The sequence below is a fragment of the Aricia agestis genome, chromosome 9, assembly GCF_905147365.1.
Source record: "Aricia agestis chromosome 9, ilAriAges1.1, whole genome shotgun sequence".
Classification (NCBI taxonomy): domain Eukaryota; kingdom Metazoa; phylum Arthropoda; class Insecta; order Lepidoptera; family Lycaenidae; genus Aricia; species Aricia agestis.
The window spans coordinates 1,244,007-1,264,268 of NC_056414.1; the positions used below are offsets into that span (position 1 = coordinate 1,244,007).

At 36.1% G+C, this 20,262-nt stretch overlaps 1 protein-coding gene across 9 annotated transcripts in view; it reads right to left on the bottom strand.

Annotated features, from left to right (window-relative positions):
- Positions 1-20,262, bottom strand: part of LOC121730171 (obscurin-like) — a 131,430-nt gene that overhangs the window by 75,332 nt on the left and 35,836 nt on the right. For 8 of the 9 annotated variants that reach the window (XM_042119096.1, XM_042119095.1, XM_042119091.1 and 5 more), the window contains one exon: positions 11,295-11,423. The exons of the other annotated variant lie outside the window; for it this stretch is intronic. In XM_042119096.1, the coding sequence (XP_041975030.1) occupies positions 11,295-11,423 (129 nt within the window). The remainder of the gene's footprint in view (positions 1-11,294; positions 11,424-20,262) is intronic. 9 annotated transcript variants of the gene reach the window in all.

Below are 20,262 nucleotides of genomic sequence, written 5' to 3' on the forward strand. Positions count from 1 at the left end.
AAAGTAACTCAACACAAAATCTTCTAAAAAACTATTAACATAATAACCCAAGAGCCAGCGATAGGCAGACTTTTGTCATTTTTTTAAGCTAAAAATTTTTCTTTATATGAGCCCTATAAAGGTAAGAACGACCAGATACTATGGAGTTTTGGTCGCTATTACTTTAGAAGGTTTCCAGTTCTGCAGGTCTACCTTACGTTCAATAAAGTTTAAAGATCAATAATTTTATCTTATTTTCTTGCGCTATCTGTAAGAATCTCATGTTCTACTGCCAAATTTTTGTGACAATTGCTTCCCATTTCCAGACGTCGCTAAATTATATTTGACTTTGAGGTGGTCTGGCAGGTTCTTTAAATAATAATTTAGCTTTCTGCTTATCTCTCTCTGCTTTCTATAGCTATTTTCGCCATCTATCACCGAAACTAACAACCAAAACGCTACTTTTGGGCGTGATCAACTCTATAATGTGACCGACACTACAAAAATATTTTTTTGAGTTTAGGTGTTATAAAAAAAGATGACAATTTTTTAATGCCAGTATCATTTGAGTAACGGCGTCATGTAGGAAAGTTTCTAATTTTATTGATGTAAAAGTAATTTTACTGTAGTTAAAGACAAAAGTAATGTTTTTTATGTGACCGACACTACAACTCGATACTGAGATCTTACAAGCCTATTATATCTTTTTAAAATGAATTTTCCCGAATCTCAAAAGCTATATCGGTATTCAACTGTGTGAACAATCATGTAACAAAATATGACAAGAATTTAAAATAGATAACGTGAAAACTAAGTCAGAACTTCATCACACAAAACCACACTCAGCCGAGCTCACGACATCATCTCATAAATGGCAGCTTTGCTAGAAAAGTAATGCTTAGAAATTGTTGCTTCTATAAAATCTTAATAGTACCATAACTACTATAATTAAGTATATTTAATACCAAAATCAGTTATTTATTTTCTTAGTTTATGGTTGACTTTTACATGGAACTGCCCAGCAACGTTTTGTATTTAAATCTTTTCGTACGCAGTAAAAATAAGAAAATATTTTCTGAACAGGGTGAAATATGAAAATCATAATATTTCGCTTACAATAAAAATCGACCAAGTGCGAGTCGGACTCGCGCGCGAAGCGTTTTTTGTATGAGAGCCCTCCATAATTATTTATTTTATATTTATTACGTATCATAATATTAATACGCGAACGAAAAACTTTGGAACCCTTTTTACGCAAAATGGGGAAACGTAGGTGCATGAAATTTTGCACAGTTATAGTTTATATGATGAAGGAGTGCATCGAACTAATATCATTTTGAAATTATGCTTTTATCATACATTTTTTTAACAAATAAAACATTACACACACAGCACTACAACACACACACATGCAAGCCTATACATACGAATTACACTCTTTTATTTATGGTTGAAGTCTGTTGACAACAAGTTGACAAATTGAAAATGGATTATAGTTTTTTTTTTATTGATTCTAAAGGGCCCCGAAGACGATCAAACGGTTTGACTCAAACACGTAAATTTTAGTTTGACTCAAACCGATTTGATCGTTTACAAAGCTTGTTTGAACGGTTTGTCAAACATTTACGTGTTTGAAGCATGTTTGATGAAATTTCATATTTTCGTTGTGTTTGACGCGCCGTTTGAAGGTTTAAATAAACCCGGCTTAGTTTAGTGCTGGATTATGACGAAGAAAAAGAGAAAGAAGCTGTAGTTTCTAGCACTTTCTGTAGATTTTCGTGGGTAAAACGATATTATGTTAAGCGCTTATTCCACTTATCCTAGCTAGGAAGTCCTAGCTAGAATCCTAAAAAATTTAGTCAAGTGGAATAACATTTAGAAAGCTAGGATCCTAGCTTTCTAAATGTCCATACTCCATAGTCCATACCATTCTTTGGACCAGTCTTTTTCTTTTTTTTTTCTCTTCTGACGAAGGACATTAAGGCAGGGCCCCCGCAAGGGCTACTGGCGCCTGTGTGCAAAAAAAGGATTTTGGCGCCCCTTTAGGCAATTTTTTGGGACTTTAGTTTTGGCGCCCCTAAAGATGGCAATTTGGCGACTCTAGAGGATGGCACCTGTGTGCATTGCACACATTGCACATATGGTAGCGGGGGCCCTGCATTAATGTTATAAACATAAGATAAGAAAATCGCGATCCTCGTCTTAGAAACTAGAGCATCTTCTGCATCACAATTCGCAAGACGTGTACTCAACAGCCCGTATTGAATGAAACTGCGCAGTGTCGTTTGACAAACCGTTCAAACCGACATCAAACGGTTGCATCAAACACGTAAGGTTTGAATCAAACCGTTTGATCGTCTCGGGGGCTCTTAAGATACTATTAGACAATGCTTAAACACGGCCAGTCTGAGATCAGCTGAGTCCCAGAGATAAGAGTTGAAAAAAACGGTAAAGTCAACATTTTTACAAAATATAGACCGTAGTAGTCCTCATGTCATTGAAACTAAGGTCGGATTTCGACCATTGGGCGATTTCTAGTTTAATATTAAACTACATACTTACTTATACAATTGAGGATTTTGTGTAAATTTCAAGTGTCCATAATATGTTGCCATTATGGATTACGAGCCAAAAATACCAAAAAAATAACCTTTTGTTGTACGTGAGCCCCCCTTAAATATTAACTTTATTTTGTTTTTAGTATTTGTTGTTATAGCGGCACCAGAAATACATAATCTGTGACAGAAGTCTAGCTATAGCGGTTCTTGAGTTACAGTCTAGAGGTTGACAGACAGACGGACAGACAGACAGACGAAGACTCAGTAATAGGGTCCCGTTTTTGCCCTTTGGGTACGGAACCCTAAAAAAGAAGTTCGCTTCAATAAATCAAAAGTTTTTTTAATTCAGTTAATCAGTTTAATCAAGTCAGTTTTAAATCCAGCCAGTGGGTCATTGTCCTGGTAATTAGAGCAGCCAATACAGACGTGATCTATGTACAGTCGCGCACACTGGACAAACAGTGGAAATGAGGTCAACAGATGTGTGGAGCCGACATCAAGTTATATTTAAATAGAACATTCTGGATAAGTTTTAAATATCTAGATACTAGATATTTAAATAGATTTTCACTTTAGATAAAGATTCAATTTCAATTTGCCAAAAATAAGTAAAAACTATAAGAAACAAACTATACGCGAGGATTGAGGAATTTGTTATTCCGTGACTCCCGGTTTATCTAGTTCCAATATAATAACGGAGTGTTAAAAATATGAGATATAAAGCACAATATTTAAAGTACCTTAAACCATAAACATTTTAATAAAACGTAATACTTTGGCTGTAATTAATTTACAAACTCACCTCCGATAAAAATCTATTTCATCGAAATATAAGTATGAACTAGGATAATTATACATTTTATTTGAATAAATTGTTACTAAATCTATATTAAAATCTCCTTAACCGAACAATTTTATTTCTTAATGTTTATTTCCAAAGATATTTTGAAAAAACATGAAAAATAGAGAAGATCCGCCCGAGTAACTACAGTTTTATGCTAAGCTAAAATGAATCTTATTGCAATGCGTATACGCTTGGTCTTTGGTTGTGTGCAAGGTTATCGTTTTGGATTGAAATTAATCCCCGCCTTAAGTACAAAACGCATTCTTACACCACACACGGCTATTAAAAATTTGTTCTTAGTTTAAATCATTAATAAAGGCAGCTAAAACTCGTATAATTTTTTTATTTGCAAAATACTTACGATTATTACGGAAGCAACGGAACGAAATGGTAACAAAGTGGTTAATAAACTTTAACAATAAAGTTTATTAACCACAGGGCCCATTACGAAAATCAACCTACGCATTTTAAAACAGTACCAACTGAAACGGACACTCCATTCATTTCTCTGTCCGGGCTGTGAAAAAGTTATTAATGTAGTTCACAGTACATTACTCTGAAAATCGTTTGTACGTGATTTTTGTGGGTTTTTGTTTCCCCACTAATTATGTGGTGACTGTGGCGTGGTTTTTGTTAATGGCCGCGTTGTGGAGAGTCGACAATGAATAGATCATTAGAAATCGTAGTAGAAGAGAAGTAAATCTTAATCGAGTCTTAATAAATTGTCTCGTAAAAATTATCTAGCAGTGTATCTGTTTACGTAGTAAACCTACTTTATGATAAATATAGAAACACTTTGTTAAATTCCAATATTATGATAAATATAGAAACAAGTGTATACCTAACTTAAAAACATCAGTTTGCACAGGAATGTACAAAAAGTTTTAGAGGTCTAGTTGGTCTTCCTTAAAGTTTTTTTTTTTTATGAAATAAGGGGGCAAACGAGCAAACGGGTCACCTGCTGGAAAGCAACTTCCGTCGCCCATGGACACTCGCAGCATCAGAAGAGCTGCAGGTGCGTTGCCGGCTTTTTAAGAGGGAATAGGGTAATAGGGGAGGGTAGGGATGAGAAGGGAAGGGAATAGGGGAGGGTAGGGAAGGGAATAGGGTAGGGGATTGGGCCTCCGGTAAACTCACTCACTCGGCGAAACACAGCGCAAGCGCTGTTTCACGCCGGTTTTCTGTGAGAACGTGGTATTTCTCCGGTCGAGCCGGCCCATTCATGCCGAAGCATGGGTCTCCCACGTATAAAAAGTTCACTTGAGGTCGGAGGAGTAAATAGTACAACTCGATTGACTGTGGTCAACTGAAGTGATTTATTTACAAAAATGTGCTGCAATACAAAAGAATGAGTTCATTATTATTTTTACAAATCGGTACAAAGGTTAAAAGATTATTTGCTATTGGTTAAAAACATTAGAACGAGACATACAGAAAGAGTCAATATTTGTATGTTTTCACTCATATTCAAATTACCTCTTACATATTGCTGCAAATACCTTTGTTAGAAAAAAACTTTAAATTAATTTTAGATTTCATGATTATACGAGCTTTTGCCCGCGGCTTCGCTCGCGTTAAGAACTATTATTAAGTATATACAAATTTTCATCCCCTATTTGAACCCCTTGGGGTTGGAATTTATCAAAATCCTTTTTTAGCGGATGCTTACGTCATAACATCTACCTGCATGCCAAATTTCAGCCCGATCCGTCCAGTGGTTTGGGCTGTGCATTGATAGATCACTATGTCAATCAGTCAGTCACCTTTGAGTTTTATATATACAGATTCTTGGTCTAACGGAAAAAACAACATTTTATATTGCTTGCTAATTAAAAATAGTTTAACCTACATAAGTAACCCTGTATCATGAACTCAAATCAGGATAGATATTGAGGCCGGAACTACGCTGTAAGTGACATCATGTCGACATGAAATAAGTCATGGTCTTCTTAACAAGGTCTTTTAAAATATTATATAGTATTTTTAATTTGACCACCATAACAAGAGCATGATGAGCTAAAATTAGTGATATAAAATGTATTAAGAATATTATTAAAATAAAGACGAATAAAATTATATTTTAATAAGGAAATACAAGTTAAATGGTTTAGTTAAAATATATTTCTCGTAACGATCCATCATATTATCTTGACCGTAATTTACAGTTATAAATCTATTTTTCATGTCACATGAAATGATAACAACAAAATAGAAAAAGACGCTCTAGTTAAACATTTTCGTAAATGATTGTACCTGCCAAAACATTATTATGACTATTTCTCCGAAATTTGAAAATAGAACGCATTTGAATTATGAACAGCGGGAGTCTATGCTTTTGTTCCTAATTCAAAAGTGTACTAATGTCTCGACAATTTTTTTTTATTACAAAGAAAAAATATTGGCTATGAATTAAAAAATACATCAAATATTATAAATATATAAACTATGAAATAGCTTTACGAATATTACAATAACCAAAACACATAAAATATAGTAACTGGATGACCGAGCTCTGCTCGGTATAGCAAACACTCATTGACTTCGTGTTACTTAATAACGCCATCTGCCGGTCGCTAAAACAATTAGTTGCTCACAAAATAGTCTTATTATTCGCCAATAGATGTCAGGAATTGCTCGTTTAAAGATATAAGATAAAAACCTTGATCTCAAGATTCCAATGTCTTTATCAAATAAACTAGTTACTCCGACTTCACGCAAAAGAAAATCACCGTAGATTTTCATTTTCCACGTAGTCTACTAGCTCAGCTACGTCTAAGCAAACTTTCATAAAATGGGGTAAGTACTTAATTTTTAAAGCCTATACCATGCAAAGAAATAAATCTTTTCTCTTTATTTTATTATAAGGATGGAGAAAATATAATACGTCATGCTTCGCCACAAATGTGCCAGCTCGACTGGAGAAATACCACGTTCTCACAGAAAACCGGCGTGAAACAGTGCTTGCGCTGTGTTTCGCGACTGAGTATACCTGAGGCCCAAATCCCCTGCCCTATTCCCTTCCCTTCCCTACCCTCCCCTATTACCCTATTCCCTCTTAAAAGGCCGGCAAGGCACTTGCAGCTCTTCTGATGCTGCGAGTGTTCATGGACGACGGAAGTTGCTTTCCATCAGGTGACCCGTTTGCTCGTTTGCCCCCTTATTTCATAAAAAAAAATCTATTTTATTGTTTTCCTCTTAGAAACGCGGCGTAGCGGTAGCGTAGCGTTGCTCTACGACCTTATTTTATCAATTACAAATAGGATTAAGCCAAAAATGATCTAATATTCTCTTACTATTTATTAATTTACACATGTTATCTCAATCTTCAACTTTTCTATGTTAATAGCATGTCATCAGTACATTAGAGCGACGAATAGCGTTTATCAAAATATTCGTCCCTAATAAACAAGTTGTGCTCTATTTCCAAAATAATAACCGATTCCACGCTAAATAACAAATCTAATTCTTTTGATGAGGAACGAGTAACGACATAGTTTGTTTGGAGAGTGATCTGAGTAATTTCCAAGAACCGAGTAAATTGTAGGTCGGATTATTATAATCCTTTGGAATTAGAAAATAAATTCGTTTGTTTACATCGCTATGTCTTATAAAGGGGATTTACTATTGAATAAATCATTCTCTATTGAAATTCTGGCATTATGATTATTTAGCAGGTAATATTTGGAATAAAGGAATGTTAATAATAATTATTTTAAATGTTTGTTTAGAATACTAATAATTTGGTCCCCTTGTCGGTCATTAATTACTTTATCTAGCCTATTTTAGCACATAAATAAGGTATTCCGTACAGTTGCGTCTTCATTCGTTCACAGTTTACACAATTAATGTATAATATCAGACAGAAATCGATGGACGACAGTGTTACAATAAGATGTCGAGAGAAAGAAGAAAGATTACCGTGAATTTATTTTTTTCGTGGGTACAAAATGAACAGGATAAAACGAGTAGATAAAAAGAAATAATAAAAACACGCCCAATTGAAAGAGCGATGGACGCGATTAATTTTATTTATGGACTATAAATTTTATTAAAAGTCCCTGGACATTTTATAGCGTTGTTCTAGGTAAAGTTTTCGAGTCAAATACCTTTCTACATTTTGTGCTACCGATTTGCATATTTACCTCATTTTTTACCACAATTTCTAAGATTTTTGTGAAATTCATGTAGTTTACAAGAAAAATTGCTAACACGAAAATAATTTCGGAAAAATTTTTTACTAAATCATCATTAAAAGTAAAATAAGTAAGTATATTAAATATGTATAAGTAATAAATATATTTCGTAAATACGTCCAGTAATTTCAAATGCCTACTCGTTGCAAGCAAACAAACCGTTTTTAATTTATAAGTAAGTAAGTACTTATAGTAACAAAAATAAAAAAATATCCATAGCCGAACATATAACCTCCTCGTTTTTTGGAAGTCGGTTAAAAATTAGCTACCTAGTCTACTTATATCTTTATCTTTTATTCATTCGTAATTTATAAAAATTACGAGAAAACGTAGAGCTATACTTCTTTAAAATAACTTCATAGCCATATCGTCTAGTAGTCCAAAAATATAGTATCCTACCCACATTTTGCGTTTTAAATATAGCAAATTTACCCTGTTACGTAACCGGCTATTCCCGGTGACCCAATTCGCGAAACTCTCGCGCAACCTATTGTCTAACATCGATCATTACCGGTCGTTTTTGGGACGAAACTTACGAAAATAACGCACAGGTTAAGTCGTAAAGACGAGATATTTCTAGAAATTCTATTTTATCTAAGCGCGGTTGGTGACATGAATGAGTGGGGTAGAGAAAACGAAAAAAATCTTAAATATGGAACAAGCTGTGAAGATTTTGAAATGTTTCTAAAGATGGCGTCTGCGATGCTAGCGGAGATATTGAAATTTGAAAAGAGAACATCAAAATCTATAATTCAATTATTTGCTGTTTTAAATTATTGCTTTTAGGATTACCCTCTTTTTGGCTATTTAATGACTATCGTCCAAAATCTAGATGCTAGATCGCATTTGTCAGGTTTTAATTTAAACGAAGTCACCGTAAGCGACTCTATTTATTTTAACTAACGATGCATAATACCTTGCATAAGAGTTAACTTCTACGAAATATCTATTATTAAGACTTTTTTTCGCAACGGCATTGGCAAAAAGTAAATTTCAGACTTCGGTAAGGTCAACTAGTCACCTTCAGCTGACGACTTATTATGAAATTGTTACGACACCTACCTCTAATATGTAATGTACAGAGTTATTGGCTTCAATGACATTTTAGCAGAAAATAGGATAACCTCATGTATGGCTCATCCATACTTATGGTGAGCCTGAAGTGGCAGAGGTGGTGGGGCTGCGGTCGTGTATCACGGGTTTCCCGTAGTCCCACCTTCAGGAGCAGAAACACCGTTGGGGTTTTAGTGGGTAGTCCCGGGTGCGTCTTCCGTCCGCCCCGGGGAGCATTCCCCCAACGCAAAAAAAGGTCAGGTTGCACCAACTAACTTCAACTATAACTTTAACTACAATGCAAAATGTCAAATCTTTGGCTAAAGTTAAATGGACGCCATCAGGACGCCATATTTAACCATAACCATAGATCTCGACAACGTTTTAAATGCATCTGGCGAAAAAAAGGAACTAACATTGTCATCATACAAAAACGCCATTTTTGATAGTTCTCCTTTACCAGCAGCGCCCCCGCCCACGTTCATTTTGTACCCTTGTTGGACCAGCTGTCATCTGTCAATTTCTCCGGTCAAAGTTAAGGTTAAAGTTAAAGTTAAATTTAGCCTTAACTATCACCATAACTTTAACTTTAACCACGCCTCTGGTGCAACCCAACCTTAGATATTAATTTTTACGAATAAATTCTAAAGTGCTTTCTGTTCTGTGATTCGGTTTGTAATAATATTATAAAGCTTTTGATATAAAACTTGTTAATACACTTGCGTGCAAAAAAATCGACCCACCCCGCGCATTTCTATTCAAGTCGCTATATCTTAAAAAGTTATAGTTATTTATTATTTCTTTTTATTAATAATGCGAGTTAATATGATAAGGAATGTGTACGTTTACTCTACAGTTTCATTTCCAACATGCTTGACTACAAACGACACAAATCACTAAGCACCCCCATCACTCAGTTTTTTAATCGTTAATTGAACGGTTTTGTTCTGAATGAGAAATCGGTCAAATCTTATTGTTTTTGTTTTGTCTCGATTTTTATTGATTTATTGTTCATTTAACTTCATTTTAAACGTAATTTCTTTGTGGCGAAATGGATATTACTCCAAATAAAGCCTCTCAAGCAAGGGCTTTGCTAAGAGCTGATTTTTCATTGGAGTAATGGCGGGTCGTGCTCTTTACTGATGAAAGCTAAATCAGTCTTTATGGTAACGATGGTCGCAGAAAAGCATACCGTTGATAAGGAGAATGATTTGCGCAGGCGTGCATTGACAAAAGGCTTCCATTTGGTAGGTGTTCGGGGACTGTATGGGGCGAGATTTCTTTTGATGCATAAACCAATCTTGAGTTCGTAACCGGGCCACGCCTTGGCATTTTGAGTACCTATCGATACATTCAGGGCGTACTGGGACAACATGCGGTGCCATGTGCTGGTTTTGTTGATGAAGGTTTCATATTGATGTAGAACAATGCTCGACCGCACGTTGCTGCGAAAGTTCGTCAATATCTCTCCGACGTCGAAATTTCGGGTTTGGACTGGCCAGCAAGGAGTCCTAACCTTAATCCTATTGAGCACCTATGGGGAGAACTCAAAAGGAGGGTCAGGGCCCGAACTCTTGCCGCAGATACCCTTCAGGACCTCCAGGTGGCTGTACAAGAAGATCGGCATGGTATCGCTCAGGAGTTCATCATAACTTTGATAAGGTCAAGGAAAACCCGGATGGAAACCTAAATTAGGGTAATGGCCACCCATTACCCTATGAGCTATTGAAATCAATTTGTTAGTGTTTTTTACAAGAAAGATGTCATTAATCGCCTACTGAAATGTTATGCCAAACTGACCGGTTTTTGTTTTAGAATTAGTAAACAATTTACAATTACAATAACTATAGCAATAATTAAATCCTTATTGTACTACCTTTAAAACAATTCCAACATTTATTTAATACTAATTATATTTCTTGAGTCATAAGGAGAGAGGTGGGTCGATTTTTTTGCACGCAAGTTTTTATTACTATTAATATAATTTTACGGCAACTCATAAGTCATAACATAACATAAGCAACAAATAAAATTATCTAGAAATATTACATGTATTAATTGTATCTGGCATATAACGCTGCTATAAATGTCGTTTATAAATATTACACTAATTGAAAGTCATTTAAAAATTGTAAAATAAAAAATTAAATGTAGATAAAAGTTCCATTGAAAGACATGAGAGTATCATAACGTTTCTAGTACCTATTTATTTCTACAACCTATGATAACCGAAGTACCTAATATGAAGGTACTAACTGTACAGTCTGTCAAGAAAGTGAAGAAATTAAATAGTGGCAACATCGTAGTGTCATCCCTTTCAAATCAATCTGAAAAAAAAAGGGATGACACTACGATGTTGCCACTTTTTAATTTCTTCACTTTCTTGACAGACTGTATTTTTCTGCACCGTTTTTATATGTACTTTTCGAAATTTAACACATAATAATTTTAATTTATAGCTTACGTACCAGGAAAAGGAAGTAGTTCTTTATGTAGAAGTAGAGAAGTAGTCACTTAGACACGTTAGAGCTCGACAATGCTTTTAATGAACGTGGCGAAAAAAAGAACTAACGTTGCTGTCATACAAAAACGCCATTTTTGACATTTCTCCTTTACCAGCAGCGCCCCCGCCCACGTTCATTTGAAGCCTTGTCGCACTTTACTCACCTGGCATCAGGTGCTCGTTTGGCCTGTTTCGAGGGGTGGTTCCGGCGCGGGCGGACTGTCCGCTTGTGCTTGGCTGCTGACACATCCAGGAGGTCCGCCTCCACGTCCAGGGAATCGATTCGTTCGTTCCTGGGGGTGGGGAGTAGGGGGTCATGCTTTAGACACACTGTAGATGACACTTGATATAGACACAGATAGAGATGAGATGACTAAGTTTGGTGACCGATGGCCGTATTCAGAGACAGAATCTTGAGTGCCGTCTTTTTTCATTTTCGAAAAAGTGGTAAAAAAGTTAAATGCAAGTATAGACTAAATGACTTGCTAGGTATGTCATTAACGAAAACATAAGTAAGTTAATTTAAAGCATTGAGAAGCAAAGCTAAGAGTTTGAAAAAAGTATGATGTTTGTTTTTATTTCTAGCAGGTATAGATTCGACAATCGATATTTAATTTTATAAACTTAAGGTTTAATCTTTAAATTTTTAAGAGAGTCAGAAAAGAATAGTACACACTACACAGGTCTAAGTTTTCTATAGTAGGTCAGAAATAATCAATCTGTGGGGCCGAAAACGACCTGAGTTTTTTATAGTACACAGGTCAGTAATACACAACCTGTGGGACCAAAACCATTATGACCTGAGTTTTTAATATTACACAGGTCAGAAATACTCAACCTGTGGGGCCTTACATGACCTGAGTTTTTTATATCACACAGGTCAGGAATACTCAACCCGTGGGGTCAAGAGACAGGAGACGGGAATAGCGGCGTCTCGCCTCCCAGCCGTGACATTGACGTGTTGACGTGACAAGACGGATGGCCGCGGAAGTCGCTGATCGAATATCAAACGCTTATTTTTAAAACTCAATGGAAGCGGCACAGATACAACTGCATCGAAGAGTATGAAGTTTTATGTATTCAGTATTCACCGTAGACTATAAAATCCTGTAGACTTCAGTGGACACAAGGGATGGTGGTGGCCAGCCGTGGTTTAGTATAGTGCTGTTAATACACGCTAATTTGTATAAGCTTAATGTCGAAAATAATTTCCAAAGACGGATGTGATAATATTAAACTTATGTAGCTGATTCATGATGGACGCTTTACTTTATTTAGTGTGCTGCGTAAAGTTTTTCTTATTTAGCCTATATTCTATACCACCATCACCAAATAACGGACCGCAGTCCGCATCCGGACCGCTGATCCATGGTGTGCGGAACAAGTAAAGTATGTTCGAAGATGAACTTCGTTAAAAATTAATTTCGGTCTAGACATACTGATGAACACGAAGCAACAAAAATTGTAATCTTTGTAATTTTCGTAATTACATTTGTTTAATTTTTTTTATGTGTGGACCGCGAAGGTCATTTTATCTCTCAAAACGGACCCCGAGCGAAACTAATTGGTGACCCCTCCTCTATACTCTATAGGCTAAGGTTTACAAACACATTGCATATGCCTTCGATTACCTCACTCACTCACTTGGCGAAACAGAACTATACTTAAGAGCCCATATGACCCTAACTTGACTACATACTTAAACCTAGATCTCAAAATCTGTAAGGTCTAGAAAACTGATTTTTTGACACAAGTAACTTCAGTTCATAAAGATTAGATGCTCAAGACGAAAACAAGATTACTCAAAAAATGCTCGATAGTTTCTTTTTTACAAAAAACCTTGTTTTAGACATATTTTTGCTTGGATCTTCGAAGTTTGCTGTCTTTTCTTTAATATTTTTTAATATCTAAAAAGGTATTGATAAAACCTAAATTTGCTCAAAACACTTTTTTCATAATCATTATAGTTCGTCTTTTACTCAAGTAAAACTAACTCGGCGATGATTCCGCGCCGTCCTTTTTCACCTGGCATATGAAAGACGGGCGTGAGTGTGAAGAGAGAAGGACGATGTTTGATTTTTAGAGTCAGGTGAGCTCTTAATTGACGTTCTTTTTAGAAAGCTGTAACAATATAGACCGGCAGAGTGATCAGTGCGAACGACGTACGTATCTTAATCCGCTAGGTAAGAAACAGGCGTTTGACATCAGATAGTGCACAATATAGGCGTATATATTAAGTCTATGATATAGGCTGTCAAACGCCTGTTGCATACCTGTCGACAAACACGTGATAGCCCTGCTGTTAGAGCCATTAGCCAACCCGTGGGAAGGCAAGTTTAGAAAAATATTTTGTTTACGGATATCAATGTCATAATAATACCGTACCGTACCATACGGTCCCTAGCCCACGGCGATTATATAGCGATGGCTTTTTATAGCGATGCAGTAGCAATACTATCGCGCGTTAGTATCGATACAGTCGCGGTCGCACGCTGTGTACCCTAGGCCCTAGCACGCGGGTCGCCATATACAAACACGAAGCAACTAAGATTCAGTAACGCCACAAAAATACCTGAAACCCCCTCCCCCGGTTTCTCCCCGCTGTCGCCCCACACGGTCGAAGACGTCGGAACGCGTTGCAAATACGACTATCAAGCGATTGCATCGCTCTACAAATTCGCCGTGTGCTAGGGTCTCTATACGTAAATCATCCAACGTGTGGGCTTTAATGTATAATTTGATTTCCCGCGGTAAATAACGCGATCTGTCATGGCGTCAATTAATCAGAACATTGTATGCAGGTGAATATGAGTCAGCTTCCGTGACGGCTTGGCAGTCGTAGAGGTGTTTACATTCATACATACAGTAGCTGGTGAGTATCACTGGTTCAAGCTGCGCGTCCACCAGGTCGGAATCGGAGCGTAGGGTCTGGACCAGGTCAGGCGCAGAAATGACGTTCCAGTACCAAAGCAATCAATACAAAGCAACAAATCAGTCCGCTGCGTTACGCTCCGATTCCGATCCGGTGGACGTGCACCATTAGGCGCTGTGCTAATGTATCTATGTGAATATGTCTAGCATAGTATACAAGGTGTAAGAAAAACATGCATAGCTTATACAGGGTACAATTTAACCTTCCTGCCAAATTTGGATATATTGATCCTAGTTAAAAATAAAAATACACGTATTTCTTCTTTTATAATCACTCAGTACTAAAATTTTGAGAAATAGCCTCCGAAAGTTATCCTACTAAACACCACAAAATATGGACTCATGCGCGGCCCGGCCCGCTCCGCCCTTCCATTAACATTCTTGCAGTGACGGATTAAGACTACTTGATGCCTTAAGTAATCCATGCCTGTGGATGTAAATGTAATCCATGGCCCCCCTATCCGTATCTCAACTAGAATCGGTCTTTGAACCTTTACTCTTCTGGTGCCTCCTCAGACGTGATGCCCTAAGCAATTGCTTAATTTGATTATAATAATAAATAATAAATATTTATTTCATCAAAACATTGTACATACGTTATATTAAACAAATGTTGACCTTCCCTATTAAGTACTAGCGCACCTGTGTCAGGAAAGGCCACTCTTCCTTAGCACACTCTTACTTATATTAGACTGATGAAATAGTTACAAAAAATATTATATTTTATTATCAGCAGTGTGTGTGTGTGTGTGTGTGTGTGTGTGTGTGTGTGTGTGTGTGTGTGTGTGTGTGTGTGTGTGTGTGTGTGTAATATATATGTATATATGTATATTAAATATAGTGTAAAAATAGTGTAAGTATTAGATATCGTGTAAATAGTAAAAGTAGTGTAAATTTTATATTAAATAATTATGGTGTAGAATAGTAAAATAGTGTAAATATTAAACGTGTAAATAGTAAAAATAGTGTAAATATTAAATAATTATGGTGTAAAATAATCTGTAAAATAGTAAAATACTTAGTGTAAATATTAAATATGGTGTAATTTTTAGTAAAATATTATAACAATAATCAGCTTTACAAATTAAAATTAAGGGCTAATGCGTCCCTGCATTCTTGTTATTATCATAAGCTGCGAATTTCCCCTTCATACTTTGACGGACTTAGGACCGTCAAATGTAAAGGACGTAGACAGGTATGTTTCGAATAAAATTAATTAATACACATCAAAAGAATGGAAAATTACAACTTTTTAATTACGAAAAATAAGCACTTTAAATAATAAATCTTAACCACATCCTTTGCATTTAGGCGTATTTATAAAATTCAATTAACTTATGTACACACTATAACTAATTAAAAATCAAAACAACCCACCTCTAAATCTTATTTACTTCCGTCTTGTCTACACTTAACATAGTTCAAACTGCAATCCGTTTGGCTCTAAGCAGAGTCTAGCGCGTTTTGCACATTGTCTTTAAGACTTTAAAAGTTTGTTAAGCACAACTTCGTCACTTTTAACCTCGTCAGAGGCATGTCTTCGAGGCTGGCTAGGCGTGTGCAGGTGTTTCGAAGTGCGAACTGTCCATAATCCGAGTCTTTGATTGTTTTGCGATTCAGCTGCTGCATTCGAGAATCATCAATCAGCTGTTACGAAGACGAGGAAGGCTTTCTTGCTCGTACAGTCTCTGGGTTCCCGGAAACTTTCGCCACTCAAAAATCAAAATGTAGCACCTCCACCTATGCCTCCACATTTCATAACACTCGATCGTGGTTAGGGTACATTGTAACAGACACTAATTAAAGCGCGAGGGCCGGGGGGCAGTGACAAACATAATAACTACGTGTTAGCTATACAGCTACGCGCGTGGTACTAAACGGTCTAGGTTAAAATATGTTATTGTAAAAAAATTAGCACCCTAATTTTTTTGTTTAATGGACTCACCTAATGATACCTAAGCCCCAAAAAATTTTGGCAGGTAGGTTCAATTGCACCCTGTATATTACACGATATTTTTACACGATATTCACCGGGTTATCTAGTCTTATATCTTTAAACGAGCAATTCTCTCGTCTTCACGATCTAGCTAGGAATCATTTTTAGAAAATGTCATTTAATTCGTGTTTTATCGAATACCGAGCAAAGCTCGGTCAAATAGCTAGTAATAATTAAAAAGAAAGTGCCTCTTTCAGCACTGCTGTGTGCTGCGTCCCTTAAATATAGGGTTCACTGTGAAAATTCACAGTGAACCCTATATTAAAGGGACGCATGTAACCATAGTACCATCCAAGTATTGTCACTTTGTTTTCTTAAACCCTGTATAAAATTCACTGTGATAATAGCAGCGCTGAAATACCTCATAAGGAAATTCATAATTATTTCAGGAAAAACGTTTTCCTGGCCTCTCAAGTTTCATGGCACGTAACGGAAACCGAAAAGTATTTTTATCGTCAATCAAAAAGTAGATCGTATTACTTCGCTGAACTTGACCGGTTTCAGACATCAAAGGCGTTCATTATGATGAGCAGATCACAAAATTAGAATGACAGTTTTTTGTTTCACTGGATGATACGGTGAACTTCGAATCACTACTCTCCTAATATAAAATATCTTCCCTGGACAATTTCAAGACTAAAATTAGCCAAATTGGTTCCGCTATTCTCGAGCTTTAGCGATACTAACATAATTAATAAAAATGTAAAAATTTAAAAGAAACAAGCAGAACCTGCAAAATGTGGATCCAGACGTTAAGAAATAACGTATTAATGTGAGGCAGGCAATCGTCGTTTTGCCATATAAATTACTTCCAGTATCAATATAAAAAGTAGATATCCTATTCTCAGGCCTAATAAATGTAAATATAAAATTTCGTTAAAATCGGTTGAGCCGTTCTGGAAGAGTTCGCGCACAAACACTGTGACACGAGAATTGTATATATTACATTAGATATTGTGAACTTTTCGTTCTCTGCCTAATGTCTACTGTCTTACGAGTGTGTCCATCGTCTACCAGCCCAGAACTGAGATACTTGACATAGAACTTAGCCAGTACCGACTTCAAAAGAATGAAAATTAAGTACAGAATTCGGTGAGATTTATTCGAATTTTGAAAAAGGCACTAATGAAGAATAAGAATTATTTCATACTTTTTAGGTCATTTTAAGAATGTTGTTTTTTCCTTGGAAGTCGGGTTCAATTTTTTGTTAAAAAATAATAATTTTACTCTTTTTAGTTATCTACAAGACAAGGCTTTATGCGTAGATAACCACTACGAATATTAACTATCCATATTATATTACTGTAAGCGAAATTGTGGTAAACGTTTGCAGTTATCTAAGCGATGCTGCAATTTCCAAACTTTTATCTTTAAAAGTTCAGGAGTTCTGTTCAGTGCCTTTGGACCAAGAGACACCTTCGTAAGAAATTTCTCTTATTCGTAACATATTATTATGTTTATGTTACTAGAAACAACATTTTAACCACTATGAGTGTTTTGATAAATTTCAAGGACTTCCCTCAATTGCTCATAGATGCCATCACCAGCTCACCACTTTCGTAATTATTGTTATACAAAATTAAGATTATATCCTATACAACAACACAAGAATTTTGAAAATGGGTCCACAAACAGCGAAATAATCATCAAAAACATCTGCTTCGATGCAAAATATCACAAAAAGTACCAATAATTGGGTTACGATGATGATGATCAATCAAATTGATGTGTTGGCTTATGCTTTCAGTTGTTTGAACAACGCCGAAATCACCGAACCTGTATCTACATATAAGGATTCAAAAGTTCTGTTCGGTACCTTCGGATCCAGGGTATAACCTGGTGCGAAATCTTACTTTTTGGTAGCATTTACCTCGAATGCTTCAGAAAAAATAGAAATCGCTATATGTTTCCATACAAATTTTAAGAAGTGCCCTCGATTCCTCATGGATCCCATCATCAGATCACCACTTTTGTGAACATGGTACCAACCTCGGATTCTACCCTATACAACAACAAAAGAATCATGAAAATCGGTCCACAAACGGCGAAGTTATGGTTGAACATACAAAAAAAAAATAAACAGACGAACATAATATAACCATTAACCTCCTCCTTTTTGGAAGTCGGTTAAAAATAGTCTTATACAAGGTGTTACAAAATTAAGTGATAATACTTCAGGGGGTTTATGTGTTCCTGTCATAGAGTTCACTGTAAAAGCAGCGCTAAAAAGTAACTTTTTTTTCTTTTTTATGGGTATTCATGACGCTGGGGCCTTTGCGCATACAGAAAAACAGTACGTAGAATACAGGATATTCTACTGTCCAGAGTGTAATGTCCACCAGCTAATGATGTAGCAAGGTGCGGTGGAAAGTGTGTCGTGCTGACGTCACGGTGTTTCTGGGCCGGCCTGAAATAGCGCCAACTTGCGTCTCTGTTGCCATGTTTTGCCACAGTAACTTACAACGTTCTGGTATATTCTGTTAATGAATCATAATCGTGAAAAATTGCTAATGAGTATAAGACCATCTAACATGTAAAATTCTCGACATGTCACAGTGTTTGTGCGCGAGCTCCTCCAAACGGCTCAACCGATTTTAACAAACATAAATGTACAGTCGTTAGGCCTGAGAGAAGTTTTTATCTACTTTTTATATTGATACTAGAAATAATTTATATGGCAAAACAACATTTGCCGGGTCAGCTAGTATTATTTTAATAAAAAGGTAAGATTTTATTTGCACTGAATAAGCACCACACTAGACCATTACATGGAAAACATATATTATAGGCATAGACATACCTAATTATTAGTAAAAATTCAGGAATAAGCTGCAAGGAAGGACTTGAAGGATTGTATTATATATACTGTTGCAAAATGTTTCTGTGGGTTTCCTTTTCACACGCACGAAGTAGCGGGTGACTGCTTTTTCTTGTAATAATAACGTTTGTAAAGTTTCGGATCTTATTTTATTTAAAAGTAAAAATTATCAACTAAATTCGTTTCTGCTTATAATGAACGGCACAAGACTAAAGCCCTATTTTATATTTCTTTGCTTAGTTTCATATTGCATTAGAATAGATATTTTTAATTATATAGAATGGTAATTATTCCTGTTTTTACAGAAGTTATGACCTATAGAAGTTTAAATCTTTAACCCTTATATTTTGATCTTTAAATTATATTCATAAACAAAATATGAGTCACAATGAGCTTTTGAGAAAAAAACTTTTGATTGGCAGCACGGCCACTGCCAAAGTACGTGGTACAATGTCTAGCCAAAAGAAATACTACCTGTTTACTCGAGGATGAAAGATAACGCACCTCTACATGACGTCAACTTTTTTAGGATCAATCAATTCTTTATTGCTTTCATCAACGCTTAAATCACCTTAACGACTAAATCAATGTAAGTTAAATCACCCTAATTTCAATTAGGTTTCAAAAGTATCCATCGTGCGTTTTGCTGCGCACTGTAAAATCTGGAATAAACTGTCACCAGCAGTAATTCCACGCAACTGCAGTTTTTCTAATGTTGCGAGTGTCCGTGGGCGACGGTAGTTGCTTTCCATCAGGTGATCCGTTTGCTTGTTTGCCCCCTTTTTTTATATAAGAAAAAAATAGTTTTCTCCAATGTTCTGGTGATTTTGGCTCCTAAATTATAAGCTTGTCAGGTTTTACTTGATTGTTTAAGCAGCGCAGTTATAAATCAAAATATACTAAACTTTACATATTATAGCATATGCATTGCCACTTTAACGATGCGACACGTCAGATCCCATATTATAGGTATTTTAGATATTATCTAACTTCACTGTCCAAAATATCGAATACAACTTGACTAACCCTGATCCCAAAGCCGCCGCAGGAGACTGCCGATGATTATGTAGACTTGTAGGTAGAGTTGATATCGTGAGTGTTGTATTTGTGGAGTAGTGGTTAGGTCCAGCTAGCAGACATGGGCGCCGGCAGAAATAATTTCCATGGTGTGCAGATTTTACTTTTCTTTTTACGAACAACAGTGACTGTCTATTTACGTCAACAGAATACATTTAGTGCCGAAATATTACGAACTATCTTTGTATGGCATGGTAAAATGATTTACAATAGACGGTTTTTTATTTCAATAATTCCTGTTGATCCCGAGATTCCCAAGGGGTGCAAGTGCACCACCTGGCACCTCCCTGCCGGCGGCCATGCTAGCAAT